General features: G+C 42.1%; 1 protein-coding gene across 2 annotated transcripts; it reads left to right on the plus strand.

The window, feature by feature from the left end:
* Nucleotides 1-456: 456 nt before the first annotated feature.
* On the plus strand, nucleotides 457-7,685 carry LOC115109262 (follistatin-related protein 3-like). Of its 2 annotated transcripts, none has more exons than XM_029633989.2 (5): nucleotides 457-764; nucleotides 1,525-1,710; nucleotides 5,421-5,636; nucleotides 5,804-6,075; nucleotides 6,179-7,685. In XM_029633989.2, exons 1-4 carry the CDS (start codon nucleotides 692-694, stop codon nucleotides 6,073-6,075), a joined length of 747 nt encoding a protein of 248 aa, XP_029489849.1. In that variant the 5' UTR covers nucleotides 457-691; the 3' UTR covers nucleotides 6,179-7,685. The 2 variants fall into 2 exon arrangements, with proteins under 2 accessions (XP_029489849.1, XP_029489848.1); XM_029633988.2 differs by having other exon boundaries at nucleotides 458-764; nucleotides 5,804-6,031.
* The last annotated feature ends 9,855 nt before the right edge of the window (nucleotides 7,686-17,540 follow it).

The following is a 17,540-nucleotide window of genomic DNA, read 5'->3' on the forward strand; positions in this document are numbered from 1 at the left end:
CATAAAAATTGAAAAAGGCTTATACCCCATCTCTAACATGTTGGTATTTATCTAACCACATCTAACTTAGTGGTATTGAGACTGATAATTATTTCCTTGTAATACAATTGAAAGCTATATGGTATGGACTGAAAAGTTCTGATGTTTTTCTACATTATTTGAAATATTTGAAAGAAAAAATTGTTATTATCTATTCGCATATAATACTTTGAAAATATGTAAAACCTATTCGAAATATGCTAGGCCTACTCTACGTTCACAACACCACCGTAATCAGAAGACGCGTGGTCCAATTTGTAAGTCGCTCTGGATAAGAGCGTCCGCTAAATGACTTAAATGTAATGTAAATGTCCAGTTGCGTCTGATGCACTCTGGTGAGGGGACGTCTCTTGTCTGGAAATTGAGTCAGAACGCAGAACACGTAGAACACTGTCAATTCCAGCCCTGTTCCAGCATTATAACTGGCTGAGAGCATCGCCCATCCCAGCAGCATAATTTCGTCTGGGCTAAATATTTATATAGAGGGGAACGACCTTCATTTACAACACATTCATTCACGTGAGAGAACACTGCGAACTTCTCCATTGCCAAGTTAACATTATTTGAAAACGTTTGGAAAAGAACAAACAGACATTTTGAAAGTTTTGACCAAAGTTTTATTTTACAATTATTATTATATTTTTTTATCACCATGGGCTTTTTGATTGCTCTTTTCGGTGTGACAGTTGCTTTGAGTCAAATGTTTGGAAGATATACTGTAAATGGTGAGTAAAGTATTATTTTATTTATCAAAAATTACCTTTGATATGTAGACTAATTATGAAATAATTCTGGAACAATTTTTGCTTTAAGAAGTCTAGCTTTGATATCTTAATTTAAAACGCTTAAAACATTCGAAAGTACTTGATTGACATGATTTGTGAATAATGACCGTTAAACCATAGTTTTGCTTGCTTGATACTGAGAATTACAGAGTGCAGGTGCGCATTGTGTTACTACGGTGTAACGTGCAAACAGTTACTTACCGTAATCACTGGTTTGCATTAGTATCCAGAACTGCATGTTTATTCCAAAGTAACTTTATTCTCTCATTTAGGGACGTTGGAATACCTTATATATTACAAAGTAATACGTGAGAGTTTATGGATTGTGGCAGTGATGAGTCCTAAAACCTTTAAACAAAACTCCACGATTGTGCAAAAGGTCTCTATTCTCCTGTATGAATTGGTGGATTAGATGCTGCTAAAGTGTATTGCGTGTGGACAGTGAGGTCAGCCAGGTCTGGCTACGGACTCGTCTGGTCCATTCAGTCCAGTTTGATGTAAAGTAAACAGAGTCCTGGCTATTGTACAAGTGGGCCAGAGCCATAAATCTATATTATGGCTCTGAAGTGGGCTATTTGTATTTCCAGTAGGCCATTGTATACATCAAAGTATATCTACTTTAAATATGTCAATCATGTATATAAATTATGTAGAAAAACTCCAACTAGATCCGTTGTTGTGTTTGTTGTGGTGTGTTCAGCGGGGATGTGTTGGCTGCAGCAGAGCCAAGAGCAGCGCTGTGACATGGTGCTGATGCGTGGGGTCAGCAGGGAGGAATGCTGCTCCGGGGGCCGTCTGGACACGGCCTGGTCCAACACTAGTCTGCCTATCAATGAGGTCAGCCTACTGGGCTTCCTGGGAATCGTGTCCTGCAAACCCTGCAAAGGTAACAATGCAGTAGAACTTGCAGAATTACTTGCTGTGAACCAACTAACAAAATTACAGTATCATATCCCTATCATTAATATAGGGGTGTTTTGCTATTTCTCAAACCATTTGACTAACAGAAGTAGATGCTGATTTCTTGACTCTTGTTATGACAAACCACCATCGCTGGTAGTGTACCAAAGGTGCCTCAGACAAGTTAGATGGTTTTAGGTTGTCCACTTGGTCCCCTCATAACTGGCAATGAATGAAGCAAAGACGTTAAGGGGTCACATTTTGATCATAGTTCCAAATGGCAGGTAATTTGGCTATAACTAGACCACCTGTCTTCTTCTTGGGATAACGTTGACCCATATGGAATTTCCAAGTCAAGTTAGTTTCCAGAGGTTTCTAAATTTTGTGAAATGTGGATCTCGGCCAGTCATTCCATCTAACTCTGTACAGCTGTTTTGAGTGGCTTCCACTATTGGAAGCCTTCACCATGGGTATTCAGGTTCACTCAAGGATATATTCCTTTTTTATAAACTAAGGTTGCGGTGGCACTTTAACAAGTCCTTGTGATCTCTTGCCAGGGTAGTGGATTATTTTAAACCACGTGAGGATGATTAGTGTCAGCAAGGCTGAAGCCAGCATGTACCAAATAGCAATATAATCCTAGTTTCAAAATGTAGTAGCATTCCTGCTAACTACTGTATGATCGATCATGTTTTCACTTCTATGGAGCAGTCTTATTTTAAGGGATATAAAGGCTATTCCAGCATGCTGTTGATTACAACAAGGTATAAACCAACTAGTTGAATTAACAAGCATAATTATATGATAACAGCAAAAGTAAATAATGAAATGTTCTCATCAATTATGTGCTTAAATGATAAGTGGATAACCTCAAGTGATCTAGAATGACAAAAGTAACAAGACAAGTTGTAAAAGACAAGCTATAAACGTCAATGATTTAGCTACAGTGCATTCGGAAAGTATTCAGACCCCTAGACTTTTTCCACTTTTTGTTACGTTACAGCCGTATTCTAAAATGGACTAAATAAATAAACATCTCAGTAATCTACACACAATACCCCATAATTACAAAGCAAGAACAGGTTTGTAGAAATTTTATAAAATAAAAAATAAAAAAACAGAAATACCTTATTTACATAAGTATTCAGACCCTTTGCTATGAGACTCACAATTTCACTCAAGTGCATCCTGTTTCCATTGATCATCCTTGAGATGTTTCTATAATTTAATTGGAGTCCACCTGTGGTAAATTCAATTGATTGGACATGATTTGAAAAGGCACACACCTGTCTATATAAGGTCCACAGTTGACAGTGCATGTCAGAGCAAAAACCAAGCCATGAGGTCGAAGGAATTGTCCATAGAGCTCCGAGACAGGATTGTGTCGAGGCACAGATCTGGGGAAGGGTACCAAAAAATGTCTGCAGCATTTAAGGTCCCCAAGAACACAGTGGCCTCCATCATTCTTAAATGGAAGAAGTTTGGAACCACCAAGACTCTTCCTAGAGCTGGCCGACCCGGCCAAATTGAGCAATCGGGGGAGAAGGGCCCTGGTCAGGGAGGTGACTGAGAACCCGATGGTCACTCTGGCAGAGCTCTAGAGTTCCTCTGTGGAGATGGGAGAACCTTCCAGAAGGACAACCATCTCTGCAGCACCACCAATCAGACATTTATGGTAGAGTGGCCAGACAGAAGCCACTCCTCAGTAAAAGGCACCTAAAGACCCTCAGACCATGGGAAACAAGATTCTCTGGTCTGATGAAACCAAGATTGAACTCTTTGGCTTGAATGCCGAGCATCACATCTGCAGGAAACTTGGCACCATCCCTACGGTGAAGCATGGTGGTGGCAGCATCATGCTGTGGGGATGTATTTCAGCGGCAGAGACTGGGAGACTAGTCAGGTTTGAGGGAAAGATGAACCAGAGCAGGTTCACCTTTCAACAGGACAATGACCCTAAGCACACAGCCAAGACAACGCAGTAGTGGCTTCGGGACAAGTCTCTGAATGTCCTTGAGTAACCCAGCCAGAGTCCGGACTTGAACCCAATCGAAAATCTCTGGAGAGACCTGGAAATAGCTGTGCATCAACCTGACAGAGCTTGAGAGGATCTGCAGAGAAGAATGGGAGAATCATCCCAAATATAGGTGTGCCAAGCTTGTAGCGTCATACCCAAGAAGACTCAATGCTGTAATCACTGCCAAAGGTGCTACAATAAAGTACTGAGTAAAGGGTCTGAATACTTATGTAAATGTGATATTTAAGTTTTTTTATTTTTGATAAAATAACAAAAATGTTGCTTTGTCATTATGGGGTATTGTGTGTAGATTGATGAGGGGGAAAAATGATTTAATTAATTTTAGAATAAGGCTGTAAAGTTAAAAAAATGTGAAAAATGTCAAGGGGTATGAATACATTCTGAAGGCACTGTATGGCATATATCGAGAGGTGTGTCCATCCCACCTTGGAACTGGTCCACAAAATGTCCCTGCAAGTTGCAGTGCAATTGAATAAAATCGAAATAATCAAATAAATGGACAATAACCCACCTCCTTCTCCTCCTCCCTCTTCTTTTTCACTCTGCATAAATTATTTCCCAATACTGGCTGAGACACAGGCCTGGCTGCCTCCCCTCAGAGATTAAAAAAATTAATTTCTGTTTACCACGGGAGAAATGTTTGCCACATGCCCAGACGTCTGTTTTTCATAATGTGGAGCACTATCTGGATCATTAAGCAGACTAAAAGAACAAAACTACAGCATCAATGTACATGTGATACTGCGGGGAAGTGCTGGTCTATTATCATAGTACTGCCTGTCAGAGTCAGACTGGGCCCAACAGTTGATCCTCCCCATTGGGGCTACTGATTTCCAGTGCTTCAAAGCATTCCTGGGTGTTGACTAGTGCTCCATGTCTGACCTATATTTAAATCTGCATTGATTTGTGAAAACGTATATGAATTGCAACGAGCTGCCAGTGAACCGGAGCAAAACATAACAGAAAAAGGGATTTTTGGGGATTTCCCTGGGAGGAATGGGGATGAATCTGATACTCGTGTGAGAAATCCAGAGGTATCAGAGTTGGCCTCTTTGGAGATGGAGAATAGCAGGATATTAAAGCAAGCGCTCGCAGAGAAAGGCAATAAAGTGCTGCTTTTTACAGGATCGGGTCTGAATATCACTCTCTATTAGGATCAAACAGGTCCTGAGAAGCCTGTTGAAAGGTGGCGATGGTATGTCTGTGTTGTTTTAGGGTTACAGTACTGGGTGACTTCCTATTGACCAGGCTGGGCCTTGGAGAGTCAACGGTTCCTCCTGCAACATCTCTCAGCCTGTAATACCCAGTGACAGGCCTTTGAACTGGTTGGTCTGCTCAAACACCCTTCCATCCATCTAAGACTTAGCCCTGCTTTCATCATTACAGGGATCCTACAGTCGTGGAAACAGGCACAACCTCAGACACATTCTTACAGACTTGACATCCTTGTGTATGACCATAAACAAAATATGTGTTTATTGTAAATGTTTTGCTGGCTAAATCATGCTGCGGTTAAAGACAAAAGTTTTCAGAAATTTGTTCTGTTTTGTTGAGAATGAATCTTAAGCAACGGTGGAAATGGATCACTTAACGACAGACCATTTAAGATGAGTAAATGCTTCGACAGTAATACTGACTTTTAACTCTATGTTTTGCAGAGACTTGTGATGGTGTGAACTGCGGCCCAGGGAAGGTGTGTACGTTGAATGCTGGACGTCCTCAGTGTGCGTGCTCTCCCGACTGCACTAACATCTCCAAAAAGCATGCTGTGTGTGGCAGCGATGGGAACTCCTATCGTGACGAGTGTGTCCTCCTGATGGCCCGCTGTAAGGGACACCCTGATCTGGAGGTCATGTACCAGGGAGAATGCAAAAGTGAGGACACGCCTGTACTTCAAGAGTTATCTTGCATGTCAGCAGTTTGGTTATTTCAAATACTAATTGTGCTACTGCAGCAATATTACACACATTCTTGGATTCAAATCAGTATTCCTTTGTAGCGATACTATATTACTAATGCTCTATGTTCATGTTCTGTCCAGAGTCTTGCTCCAATGTGGTGTGCCCAGGTACCCATACCTGTGTGACAGATCAGACTAACAGTGCCCACTGTGTCATGTGCCGCACAACCCCCTGCCCAATACCGCTGAAGTCCGAGATGCCTATCTGTGGCAACGACAACATCACCTACCCCAGCGCCTGCCACCTCCGTAGAGCCACCTGCTTCCTGGGGCGCTCCATAGGAGTGCGTCACTATGGCAACTGCACTAGTAAATCCCCTTCACCGTTCCTGATCTGTCAACACATAGCCTAAGTATAATCAATAAATTAATAAACAACCTAAATTGAATGGATTTTCTAACTTTAGATATTTTGGCATGTGTTGGATGTGTTTTGTCTTGTGTTCTCTCTCTCAGGTGTTCCAAGAAACACCCTGGCTTTGGAGGGCAGTGAGGAGAATTCACTCTAAAGGGACAGTTCTTGTGTGGTCCAACTGGTACTTCAGTCCACCTGGCACTAGACTTAGCTTAGTCCACCCGGTATGAAGATTTCCAAGAGATCACCTTCGATACGTGAACCAAAATTGTCCCGATGTTCACTCACCAAGTTCTGATTTATGTTGACTACTTTTTTTTACAATCACTTATCCCCTCCATCCCTACCCCCTGTACATAGAACAATGATACATTTGATGTGGGGGAACCCGTTGGAAGTAGCCGTTTGTTCTTCCAAAAGGAAACCAATACTGTATTTGTTGATGCATGCAATGTATGTTAAATAGGATGATTTGCTCATGAAACTGTGGAGAAATATGTAGGGGGCTTTAAGTATAGGTAAATATGTGTATATTGTAAGTAAATACTGCTACTATTTATTGAAGAAGGTATCAAATCTGTTCTATTTATGTTTTGACCCTGTATACAAATCCATATATCAATAGGTCAGCTGTATTTATTGTATTTTGTTTTAAGGTACATGTATTTGGTTTTAAGGTACATGTATTTGAATGGCCACTGGCATTCTTTTATTTTGGCAAGTAATTTTTATTTTTGTGTATTTTTCATATCCCTAAATAAAGTGCATTGTCCCCTTAAAAGCAGCATGACAAAAAAAACTCAATTTGTTTGGATACTGGATACCACATTTAGAGGATGACAACATATTTTGTTTCAATTCACTTGAAGCAAAACAGGGTAACTGCTGTCTGTACTTCAGTGTTTGTTTGGAGGTGATGAGAGACTTAGCCAAAACAAAAGTGCACAGTATGTCTCCTCTAACTCTGCTTGCACAGAGTATGAAACTGTTTATGCTGGAGCCCAATAAAATGTATAAGCCTCCCACTGATCACTCAAATGAACAGTTTAGTTCAGTGTGCAGCAATTTTATTAGACTGTTGGTTCAACCCCAAGCCTTTACAATACCTCCACTGTTGAAGTCCTGGCTTTGTTTATTTTGTATGTTTGTGGGTAATATGAGACCAATATAATGCCATTCAGGTTGTTGAATACACTAATATAGTGTAACTGCAAAATCTGACAAATGTTGTTAGCCTTATCAAATTGAAAACATGATAATGCCAAATTACATGAATTTACTCAAAGTTAACTCACAGCCGAATGTATCTGTTCAACGTTTAAGTACTCGTGGCTATTTTAACCAAATGGGCAGATAGATATTTGCAAATAGCTATTGGTTACTGTGATATGAATGAATAGTGCTGCCCACCCATTTATTCTAGATGATATAATAGATTTTTAATTAAAACAAATACTATTTTTGAACAATTTACACTAGTTTCTTGAAAATAGAACTCAATTTCATGTACCTGTGTTCCTACTGTGAAATTTGAATGACAAATGTATCTACTTATTTTTGTATTTTTGTACTGCCATTTTATCTCAACATAAACTATAGTATTTGTCATGATGCCTCTTTCATTTCTGGTGCAACTTCGACAGTCATTAAATTCATGTTATACTAGTCAGAATAATCTCTCTAGTCTAGTGCATAATTCCAGATAGGCTTTGTCCTACCCTCTGTTATGAATTCTCTATCATACAAAATATAACTTACAGTAAAAACATACTGTATGCACAGTAATTGCCATTCTAGATTCTAGACTTTTGTCAGTCTAAAAATACACACAATAGTAAAGGCATTTATCAATGGAGTCATTTCAAGCCTCGTGGGGAGGTCGTGACAAGCTTATATGCACATCGTCTATCCCTTACTGCCTAAAGAAGATCATGGCCATGGTTATGAACCTTAGTGAACCGTCTACCTTACCTACCCACATAGGGGAGCAGCAGGTGGGCTAGAGTGTTGGACGGCTTTTACTATGCTGCAACCTCTGCGTGCAATGGCCCTGGCAACTGACATCCCACTGACAAGCCTCAGAGGATGGGAGAGGAGACCAGTGAAGAGGGGCGGTGGAGCATTAAAGCAAGGGCACAGGCACCTCATCTCCTGTTCCTGAGGAGCCCCCTCTGGAGGAGAGGAGGTGGGTGAGGTAAGCGACAGAGGGCCACTGACTGACTCACTTTCCTATATGAAATATTGTCCTTGTTTTCTCTGCTCTGACTGAAAACCACTCCTAGACTGACTGGGCCAACATCTGGCCTGACTGGGTCAGCATCTGGCCTGACTGGGCCAGCATCTGGTTTAACTTTGCGATATGTTATATTGTGATCCAAGCACCCTTTTAATACATTGATAATGGAATTAAAGGTTTGCTCGAACAGGCAATAACAATGTTATGGAAAAGTGGTTGTTTTTCTGATTTGCATGCATCTTATTTCTGCTTTTTTATTCTACCGTTTCTCTATTGTAAATGCTGTTCTTTTGTTTTCTGTTTTGTAATTAAATGCTACATTATCAGATGGCATAGAGGGAACCCACCCATTCCCTAGTTTATAGAGTTCTGGTACAAACTGTAATGGTCTGATGATCTTGTCAGACCTGACCTCAATGTGGTCCAATGGCATGCACTACTCTTTTTTTCATCTAAACGCTCCAATTCTTAGGAAGAAGGAGCTCTCATGCCAGCTCAGTTTTTATATAGTGATAATCAGCATATAAAAGTAGAATATATGAAAGATCCTCCCTAAAATGTAAGGAATTTCAATTAAAGTTTCATTATGGAGAATGCCTGAGAAAATGAAATGTTTAAGGCATGGTTCCCAGACCATTTTTGGGATATGAGTAACCCATGTAAAGCCTTTTCAATTGTCTTGTGACCCACCCAATAAACAAAACCGATGTTTAACCATTCTAGACTAAACTGTGACCCAAAGGAGTATCTGTGACCCAATAGTAGTATAGAATACAACTTCATTGTAACTTGGTTAGAACTTAAATGTTAATTCTGCCTTCCTTTCTCAACACCCCTAGATACAAACAAACACATACACACACATTGAGAGGCACAGGGTCAGCAGCAGTACAGCACCCCCTGGATGGAGAGCAATTGTGGGGGGTTGAGTGCCTTGCTCAAGGTCACGAAGGCAGGAAATGTTACATGGGATCAGAGATCAGCAGCCTTCCAAATGCCAGTTCATGTCCATTCCCATTTTTGTGTTGCCCAGCCCGGGGCTTGAACCATGGTCTCCAACCTCAAGTCTACTGCCATCCCTGGTCCCCCAGGAACAGCTTTAAAGGGATAGTTTGAGATTTTGGCAATGAAGCCTTTATCGGGTTCATGTGTAAGTCTTCATAAACCAACGTGGGCCACCATAACAGCCATCCCTGTTTTGTAATATACATTCAGGAAGAACAACCTAATCCCAAACACAGTGTATTATTACAGCTAATGTCTTCTGAGTCACAACGGAAATGATGTTCCCCAATCCCAAAGTGGAGGTATAACTTCAGAGTGCACAGACCATATGAGGCATTTCAAAGCAATTGTAATTAGGTTTAGCGTGAGACCTCTGAGATTCGTAGCACACCATGATCAGGAGGTCCACAGTGTCATCTGTTTTCTACATGTAAGGGGGCAGTTCTGAAGGCCATTAAGTATTCCCTTCACTTCCTGAATGGAAGGAGTCTGCAATCCTGCAGTAGATTGTGTCATGCACTGCCGTGGATTTGACCAGAACACACTGATTTGTTGCTCTGAATCCAACAGATGCACACTGCACAAACCTCTCTGTCATGACTCATGAGCTCCAAGTAAGATGTTTAGACTTTCAAACAAACACTTGAAGCAACTCAAACACTCAAGTTTGAGAGATGTTGGGTCCATCTATTTTGATCAGAAAAAGTCTTCATTGCTCACTCTCCATGCCTCTTTTTGTCAATTTCTTGTCGTCTTGGTGCTGCAGTTGACTGACAACTTCCAGTAAGTTATGCCCAACAGTTTGATCAGCGTAGACGTCCTGACGAAAACATGCTGGGGTGCTCCCAGAGACCACCCACTCTCCACATCACGCCTTGATTTAAACAGTCCCAACCCCACATCTGAAACTGATCAATGTGACTTCCTTCCAATTTCTTTCCTTTCCATATAGGTCTCCAAAGTTTATAGATATTGTATGCTGTCACGAACCGGCTCAAAGCCCGTAACAAAGGGAGACAACGTGGAGATAAGGAGTAGCAAAATATATATTTATTAACTAAAGCAACTAAGTATAATATACAATGGTGTGTGTAATCAGTAATCAGTAGTGTAAGTGAGTGTTTTGCATGCATGAATGTGATAATGCAGGGTGTTGAAAGGTGCCAAAGCAAACAAACAAAAGGCCACCAAGAACCACAACACAATCTACAAAAGGTGTCTGCATGGAGAGAGTCTCTTCCATGAATGTGGAAGAGGTCCATTTATCCTGGGAGACACCTGGCCCAGGTGTTTCCCATGTAGCTGACGACCCTCCCAACTCCGCCCACCGGCATCCTAATAAGGAAACAAGAACAAAGACAGAATACGGCAGACAGAGTGGGAGGGTCGTCACAATGCAAAAATCTCCTTCGAAAAACGATTTATGGATTCAAATAAATTAGCCTAATATAATTTGTGGCCCAATACATTTAGAATATTACCTTTTTTGCATTAGTAGCATAGCAGATAGCTATTTTATATAATGAGGAGTATGCACCTATCTTTGAGTCTGTTTGCAATTGACTTCAAGTACAGCAAGGGAAGTATCCCTTTGATTCCATCAACAAGCCCATCTGTAAATCGCCCATCCAATCTACCTACCTCATCCCCATATTGTTTTTATTTACTTTTCTGCTCTTTTTGCTCACCAGTATTTCTACTTGCACATCATCATCTGCACATCTATCACTCCAGTGTTAATTTGCTAAATTGTAATTACTTCGCTACTATGGCCTATTTATTGCCTTACCTCCTCATGCCATTTGCACACACTGTATATAGACTTTCTTTTTTTCTATTGTGTTATTGACTGTAAGCTTGTTTATTCCATGTGTAACTCTGTGTTGTTGTTTGTATCGCACTGCTTTGCTTTATCTTGGCCAATTCGCAGTTGTGAATGAGAACTTGTTCTCAACTAGCCTACCTGGTTAAATAAAGGTGAAATTAAACAATACAATTTTTAAAAAAATATATAGATCACTGGGCCTTGAGATCTCTCAATAAGTGGTCAACATAAACTTGTCATCCACAGTGACAAAAAATAACATATTAGCAATTGAGGGCCATGCTTTCGATTTTGAGGGGAAAATCAGACCATCAAGACAAGGAAGTTGCGCAAAACAAAATTGTCCCCAATTATGCAACTTGTTTTTTCCTGGATGCGTCTACTGGGACAGCCTGACCCCTGGCTGTGTCTGTGTGTGGCTTGATGGAGTCAGTGAAGACGGTAGCTGGAGTGTGATATAGTGTGTGATATAATGTACACATATTCTTAGCAATACATTACAGCTGCGACAGAAAACCATTTGTTTGGTCTAGGAATGGCATAGGATTACTGTTGACCTCTGCACCCTGTGATGACAAGGTCACTGATTGAACCAATGTGTGGGCACAGGTTGAATGGGTCATTGGGGGAAGTACAGTATGTTAACTGAATGTTCCCAGTCTTACCCAAAGTCAACTTACGTAACTGAGTAGATCTGTACATACCTGGCAAGGTTGTTGCTCACACCATCAGCAACATCACTGCCCTACTTTCAGGTGGGCTAACTAAGACACATGCAGTAACTACTTTATAAGCAAGAAATGGCCAAAATGCCTGCCTATTTACCACCGAAAGTTGGTTGTATTTTTTGCATAACCTTTTGACAAGTGAACATTCAGCATCCCAAATCAACATTTAGAAGATGCAAGTAAAAGGTGCCAATTTATAACAACCTGATAGCTTAACAATAAGAACACTGATCGCAAAAGCAACTGCAGAGAATTCCATTTTCATCCCAAAGGAACAATACACCCCCAGTGATCTCCTGGAGCCATATTGGATCCATTTCCTCTGACTACTCAAAAATCCAAGATGGCGTAGCAGTCTGTTTTGTTTTGTCATGTCCCGTCCCATGTATATGCAGTATTGTTTTCTTCGTATATATTTCGTATATATTTTTCATATTTTTAATCTCAATTTTCATCTTAGGACTGAACATACTCTCCTGCAACCCGTCTCACACAATGTGGTATGGATCTGCAATTTTTTACACTTTGGAACCAGAACCCCCATCAGCAGCGAGCCAGCTAACTAGCTACTAGCTAGTAGTCAGTTAGCCACTGCTAGTGGACATCACCGTTAACTCGGACATCAGCCAGTCTGCACAGCGCTATATCAACCAAGAGCATATCGGACTGCTTTTTCTCTACCACATCTCCGGATTCCTACCCCAAGCTCTGAACCTTTACACCGGATCATCGCAGCTAGCTTGCTGCTGTCTGAGTGGCTACCCCTGGCTAATGTCTCTGTCCCAAAGCAAGCACCAGTTAGCCTGGAGCTAGCCTTGAGCCCATCTCCCAGCTAGCCGAAGAGGTCCTTCAACCAATTCTTGGGCTACAATACCTATTTTGCCAATTGGCCTAGACCCTTTTACTGTTGACACAGAGCCCCGCCGATCCATCACGACTGGTCTGCTAACTGTCCGAGGGGGTTTCAACAGGCTCTTCCGTTGCGAAGTACCCCAAAGGCCCAACTGCTAGTCTGCTTGCCCCGGCTCCGCTAGCTGTCTGAATCGTTGTGTCTCCAGCTTGCCAAGCTACTCACTGGACCCTATGATCACTCGGCTACACATGCCTCTGCCTAACGTCCGTATGCCTTGTCTATTACTGTTTTGGTTAGTGATTATTGTCTTATTTCACTGTAGAGCCTCCTGCCCTGCTCAATATGCCTTAGCTAGCCCTTTTGTTCCACCCCCCACACATGCAATGACCTCACCTGGCTTAAATGGTGCCTCTAGAGACAATACTACTCTCATCGTCATTCAATGCCTAGGTTTACCTCCACTGTACTCACATCCTACAATACCCTTGTCTGTACATTATGCCTTGAATCTATCCTTCCGCGCCCAGAAATCTGCTCCTTTTACTCTCTGTTCCGAACGCACTAGACAACCAGTTCTTATAGCCTGTAGCCGTACCCTTAACCTACTCCTCCTCTGTTCCTCTGGTGATGTAGAGGTTAACCCAGACCCTGTAGCCCCCAGCACCACTGCCAATCCCCTGGCGCTTTAATTTGTTGACTTTTGTAACCGTGAAAGCCTTGGTTTCATGCATGTAAACATTAGAAGCCTCCTCCCTAAGTTTGTTTTATTCACTGCTTTAGCACACTCCGCCAACTCGGATGTCCTAGCCATGTCTGAATCCTGGCTTAGAAAGGCCACCAACCCTGAAATTTCCATCTCAACTACAACATTTTCCAACAAGATAGAACTGCCAAAGGGGGTGGAGTTGCAATCTACTGCAGAGATAGCCTGCAGAGTTCTGTCATGCTAACCAGGTCTGTGCCCAAACAATTTGAACTTCTCCTTTTAAAAATCTACCTTTCCAGAAACAAGTCTCTCACCGTTGCCTCTTGTTATAGACCCGCTTCAGCCCCCAGCTGTGCCCTGGACACCATATGTGAATTGATTGCCCCCAATCTATCTTCAGAGTTCATACTGTTAGGTGACCTAAATTGGGACATGCTTAACACACTGGCAGTCCTACAATCTAAACTAGATGCCCTCAATCTCACACAAATTATCAAGGAACCTACCAGGTACAACCCCAAATCCGTAACCATGGGCACCCTCTTAGATATCATCCTGACCAACTTGGCCTCTAAATATACCTCTGCTGTCTTCAACCAGGATCTCAGCGATCCCTGCCTCATTGCCTGCGTGCATAATGGATCTGCGGTCAAACGACCACCCCTCATCACTGTCAAGCGCTCCCTAAAACACTTCAGCGAGCAGGCCTTTCTAATCGACCTGGCCCGGGTATCCTGGAAGGATATTGACCTCATCCCGTCAGTAGAGGATGCCTGGTTGCTCTTTAAAAGTGCTTTCCTCACAATCTTAAATAAGCATGCCCCGTTCAAAAAATGTAGAACTAAGAACATATATAGCCCTTGGTTCACCCCAGACTTGACTGCCCTTGACCAGCACAAAAACATCCTTTGGCACTCTGCATTAGCATCAAATAGCCCCCGCGATATGCAACGTTTCAGGGAAGTCAGGAATGAATATACTCTGTTGTCTGGACCTCTGGCAGTCTCTATGGGGGTGCCACAGGGTTCAATACTCAGCCGACTTTCTTCTCTGTATATATCAATGATGCTGCTCTTGCTGAGTGCGATTCCCTGATCCACCTCTACGCAGATGACACCATTCTGTATACTTCTGTCCCTTCCTTGGACACTGTGCTATCTAACCTCCAAACTAGCTTCAATGCCATACAACACTCCTTCCGTGGCCTCCAACTGCTCTTAAACGCTAGTAAAACCAAATGCATGCTCTTCAACCGATGGCTGCCTGCACCCTCCTGCCCGACTAGCATCACTACTCTGGACAGTTCTGACTTAGAATATGTGGACAACTACAAATACCTAGGTGTCTGTTTAGACTGTAAACTCTCCTTCCAAACTCACATTAAGCTTCTCCAATCCAAAATTAAATCTAGAATCAGCTTCCTGTTTTGCAACAAAGCCTCCTTCACTCATGCTGCCAAACATACCCTCAGAAACTGACTATCCTACCGATCCATGACTTCGGCGATGGCATCTACTCAGCAAACTGGATGTATAGTCTATCACAGTGCCATCCCTTTTGTCACCAAAGCCCCATATACTACCTACCACTGCGACCTGTTTGCTCTTGTTGGCTGGCCCTCGCTTCATATTCGTCGCCAAACCCACTGGCTCCAGGTCATCTATACATTTATGCCAGGTAAAGCCCCGCCTTATCTCAGCTCACTGGTCACCATAGCAACACCCATCTGTAGCACGCGCACCAGCAGGTATATTTCACTGGTCATCCCCAAGCCAACACTTATTTGGCCGCTTTTCCTTCCAGTTCTCTGCTGCCAATGACTGAAACAAATTGCAAAAATCACTGAAGCTGGAGTCTTATATCTCCCTCTCTAACTTTAAACATCAGATGTCAGAGCAGCTTACCGATCACTGTACCTGTACACAGCCAATCTGTAAATTGCACACCCAACTACCTCATCCCCATATTGTTACTTATCCTCTTGCTCTCTTGCACCCCAGTATCTCTACCTGCACATCATCATCTGCACATCTATCACTCCCGGGTTAATGCTAAATTGTAATTATTTTCGCCTCTATGGCCTATTTATTGCCTTACCTCCCTACTCTTCTACATTTGCACACACTATACATAGATTTTTCTATTCTGTTATGGACTGTACGTTTGTTTATGTGTAACTCTGTGTTGTTGTTTGTGTTGCACTGCTTTGCTTTATCTTGGCCAGGTCGCAGTTATAAATGAGAACTTATTCTCAACTGGCCTGCCTGGTTAAATAAAGGTGAAATAAAATAAATAAATCAAATTACACACATCTCAGCAACAGACTTATGGTGAGGGAGTTCTCGACTGGAGGACTGCCTGCCTGCCTGCCTCTGCCCTGATACCATCTGCCCCGGCTCAGCGCAGGGGCGTGTCGACAACAACAGTCTGACACACTGGCCCCACTCTCTATCTATATTGTTGTTGCTTGTTTTCTCCTCAGCAAAAACATCAAAATTAAAGACAGATTTTTTTAGTTATCTTAGATTAACTCTGACTATTTTGAGGAAGTACAGTTTATACTGGCTACCCAGCCTTGACAAAATCCATTTGACACATCTGCTGCGTCTAATACCTTCCAGCAGACGATAGGGATCTGAGTCTGTCTGCCAAGGCCCTTCACCACCCTTCCTCACCATGGTGACCCGATTCTGGGATAAGGGACGGAGGCACACTTTGTGTTCACGCTCATGTCTGACACATGTAATAATGTGAAGCAATGGGTCATAAATTCACTACCAAACTATCATTATATCAAGATCTCTTGGGTATTGCAAGAGCATAGAGAGAGTGACTAAGATGCCTTCACTATGACAGAGGAGATTGGATTGTTGCTGCTAATTGTGCACACATGTTATTGCCGACTACACTGGCATCTATATTTCCGTGGCTTCGTAGTGATGTAATCGGCAAAGCTAATGGACTATTGCAGTGCGGACAGTGTCTATGACACATAGCCTAGTCACACAATCACAAATGGAAAAACACTGTGGATGAGTTGACCAAAGAGAAGATCTCATGACCTGGAATTGATTTGGCAGACAATCCACACTGCCTAATGTGTGTTTAATTTATGTGTTGAAAAGTTTTATGTTTGTCTTGACTTCTTGGGCAGACATATTTTCCATTACTACTGAAATCTTTACAACTCTGGCACTCACTTCTGGAATTTTACAGTGTGATGCTCAGCTCTTATGATGTATGGCTACAGCCAGCGTGTGTAGGAGAGGGACCTCGTTAAGTGAGGAAAAAAATAAGTGACGCATGATTAAGAGGCCTAGGAAGTTTGTTATTGCTGTGTGTCTGAGTACTCGGGGGCCGAGCGGAACTGTGCAGGCCATTCCCTGCTGGAATGTCTGGAACAACTCTATGGGGTGACAGCTGTCCTACCAGCATGCCTGGGACAATGCCTGTCTAGTGCCTATACACACGTTTACACACAAAGCATGTTATGTTCTATTCTTATGACTGCATCATCAGGAGTTGGCCATGCTGGCCCTAAAGGACCCTTCTGTCTGCCGATTGTAGTTTTACCATCTGTTTTTACACAGATAACTTGCATAGTAACACACATTCAATAATATACATTTACAGTGTTTATTAATCCCATTTATTCTAGGTATACACACATTTTGAGCAATTCATTAATACTGTATTTCATATTGAACTGCTGCCTGTCACCATATATTACTTCTACATGACTGAGGGATAGCAGCGGTGACCAGAGCCATCATTCACATAGGGTAGCACCATTCACATAGGGTAGCACGTGCCCCTCAGATTTGTGCAGTTTATTATTATTTTGTTTGGTTCTCTGTAATACTATTAGCCAGTTAGCAATTTTATGAAGCTGGCTTAGCTAGCCCAAGTAGGTTCCCAACCTCATAACAAGCTATCAAGAAGCCACTTCAGGCTATCAAGTTAGAGTAGCTAGCTTGTCTTGTGTTTTTTATTTGTAATGAACCTGAGGGCTGCATGATACACTGAATCAAGTGCCCTCAGGGTAGTGGTTGAGGCCTGAATATATACTGTATAACATAACTCAAATCTAAAACTGCCAGTAATGTGCAT

The sequence above is a fragment of the Oncorhynchus nerka genome, linkage group LG25, assembly GCF_034236695.1.
Source record: "Oncorhynchus nerka isolate Pitt River linkage group LG25, Oner_Uvic_2.0, whole genome shotgun sequence".
In the NCBI taxonomy this organism is placed as follows: Eukaryota; Metazoa; Chordata; class Actinopteri; order Salmoniformes; family Salmonidae; genus Oncorhynchus; species Oncorhynchus nerka.

Excerpts from the sequence above, each read along its gene's own strand:
- LOC115109262 (XM_029633988.2), top strand. The coding sequence starts at position 692 with ATGGGCTTTTTGATTGCTCTTTTCGGTGTGACAGTTGCTTTGAGTCAA. Across the intron at positions 765-1,524 it reads TGGAAGATATACTGTAAATG|CGGGGATGTGTTGGCTGCAG; the intron begins GTGAGTAAAGTA and ends TGGTGTGTTCAG. Across the intron at positions 5,637-5,803 it reads GTACCAGGGAGAATGCAAAA|AGTCTTGCTCCAATGTGGTG; the intron begins GTGAGGACACGC and ends TGTTCTGTCCAG.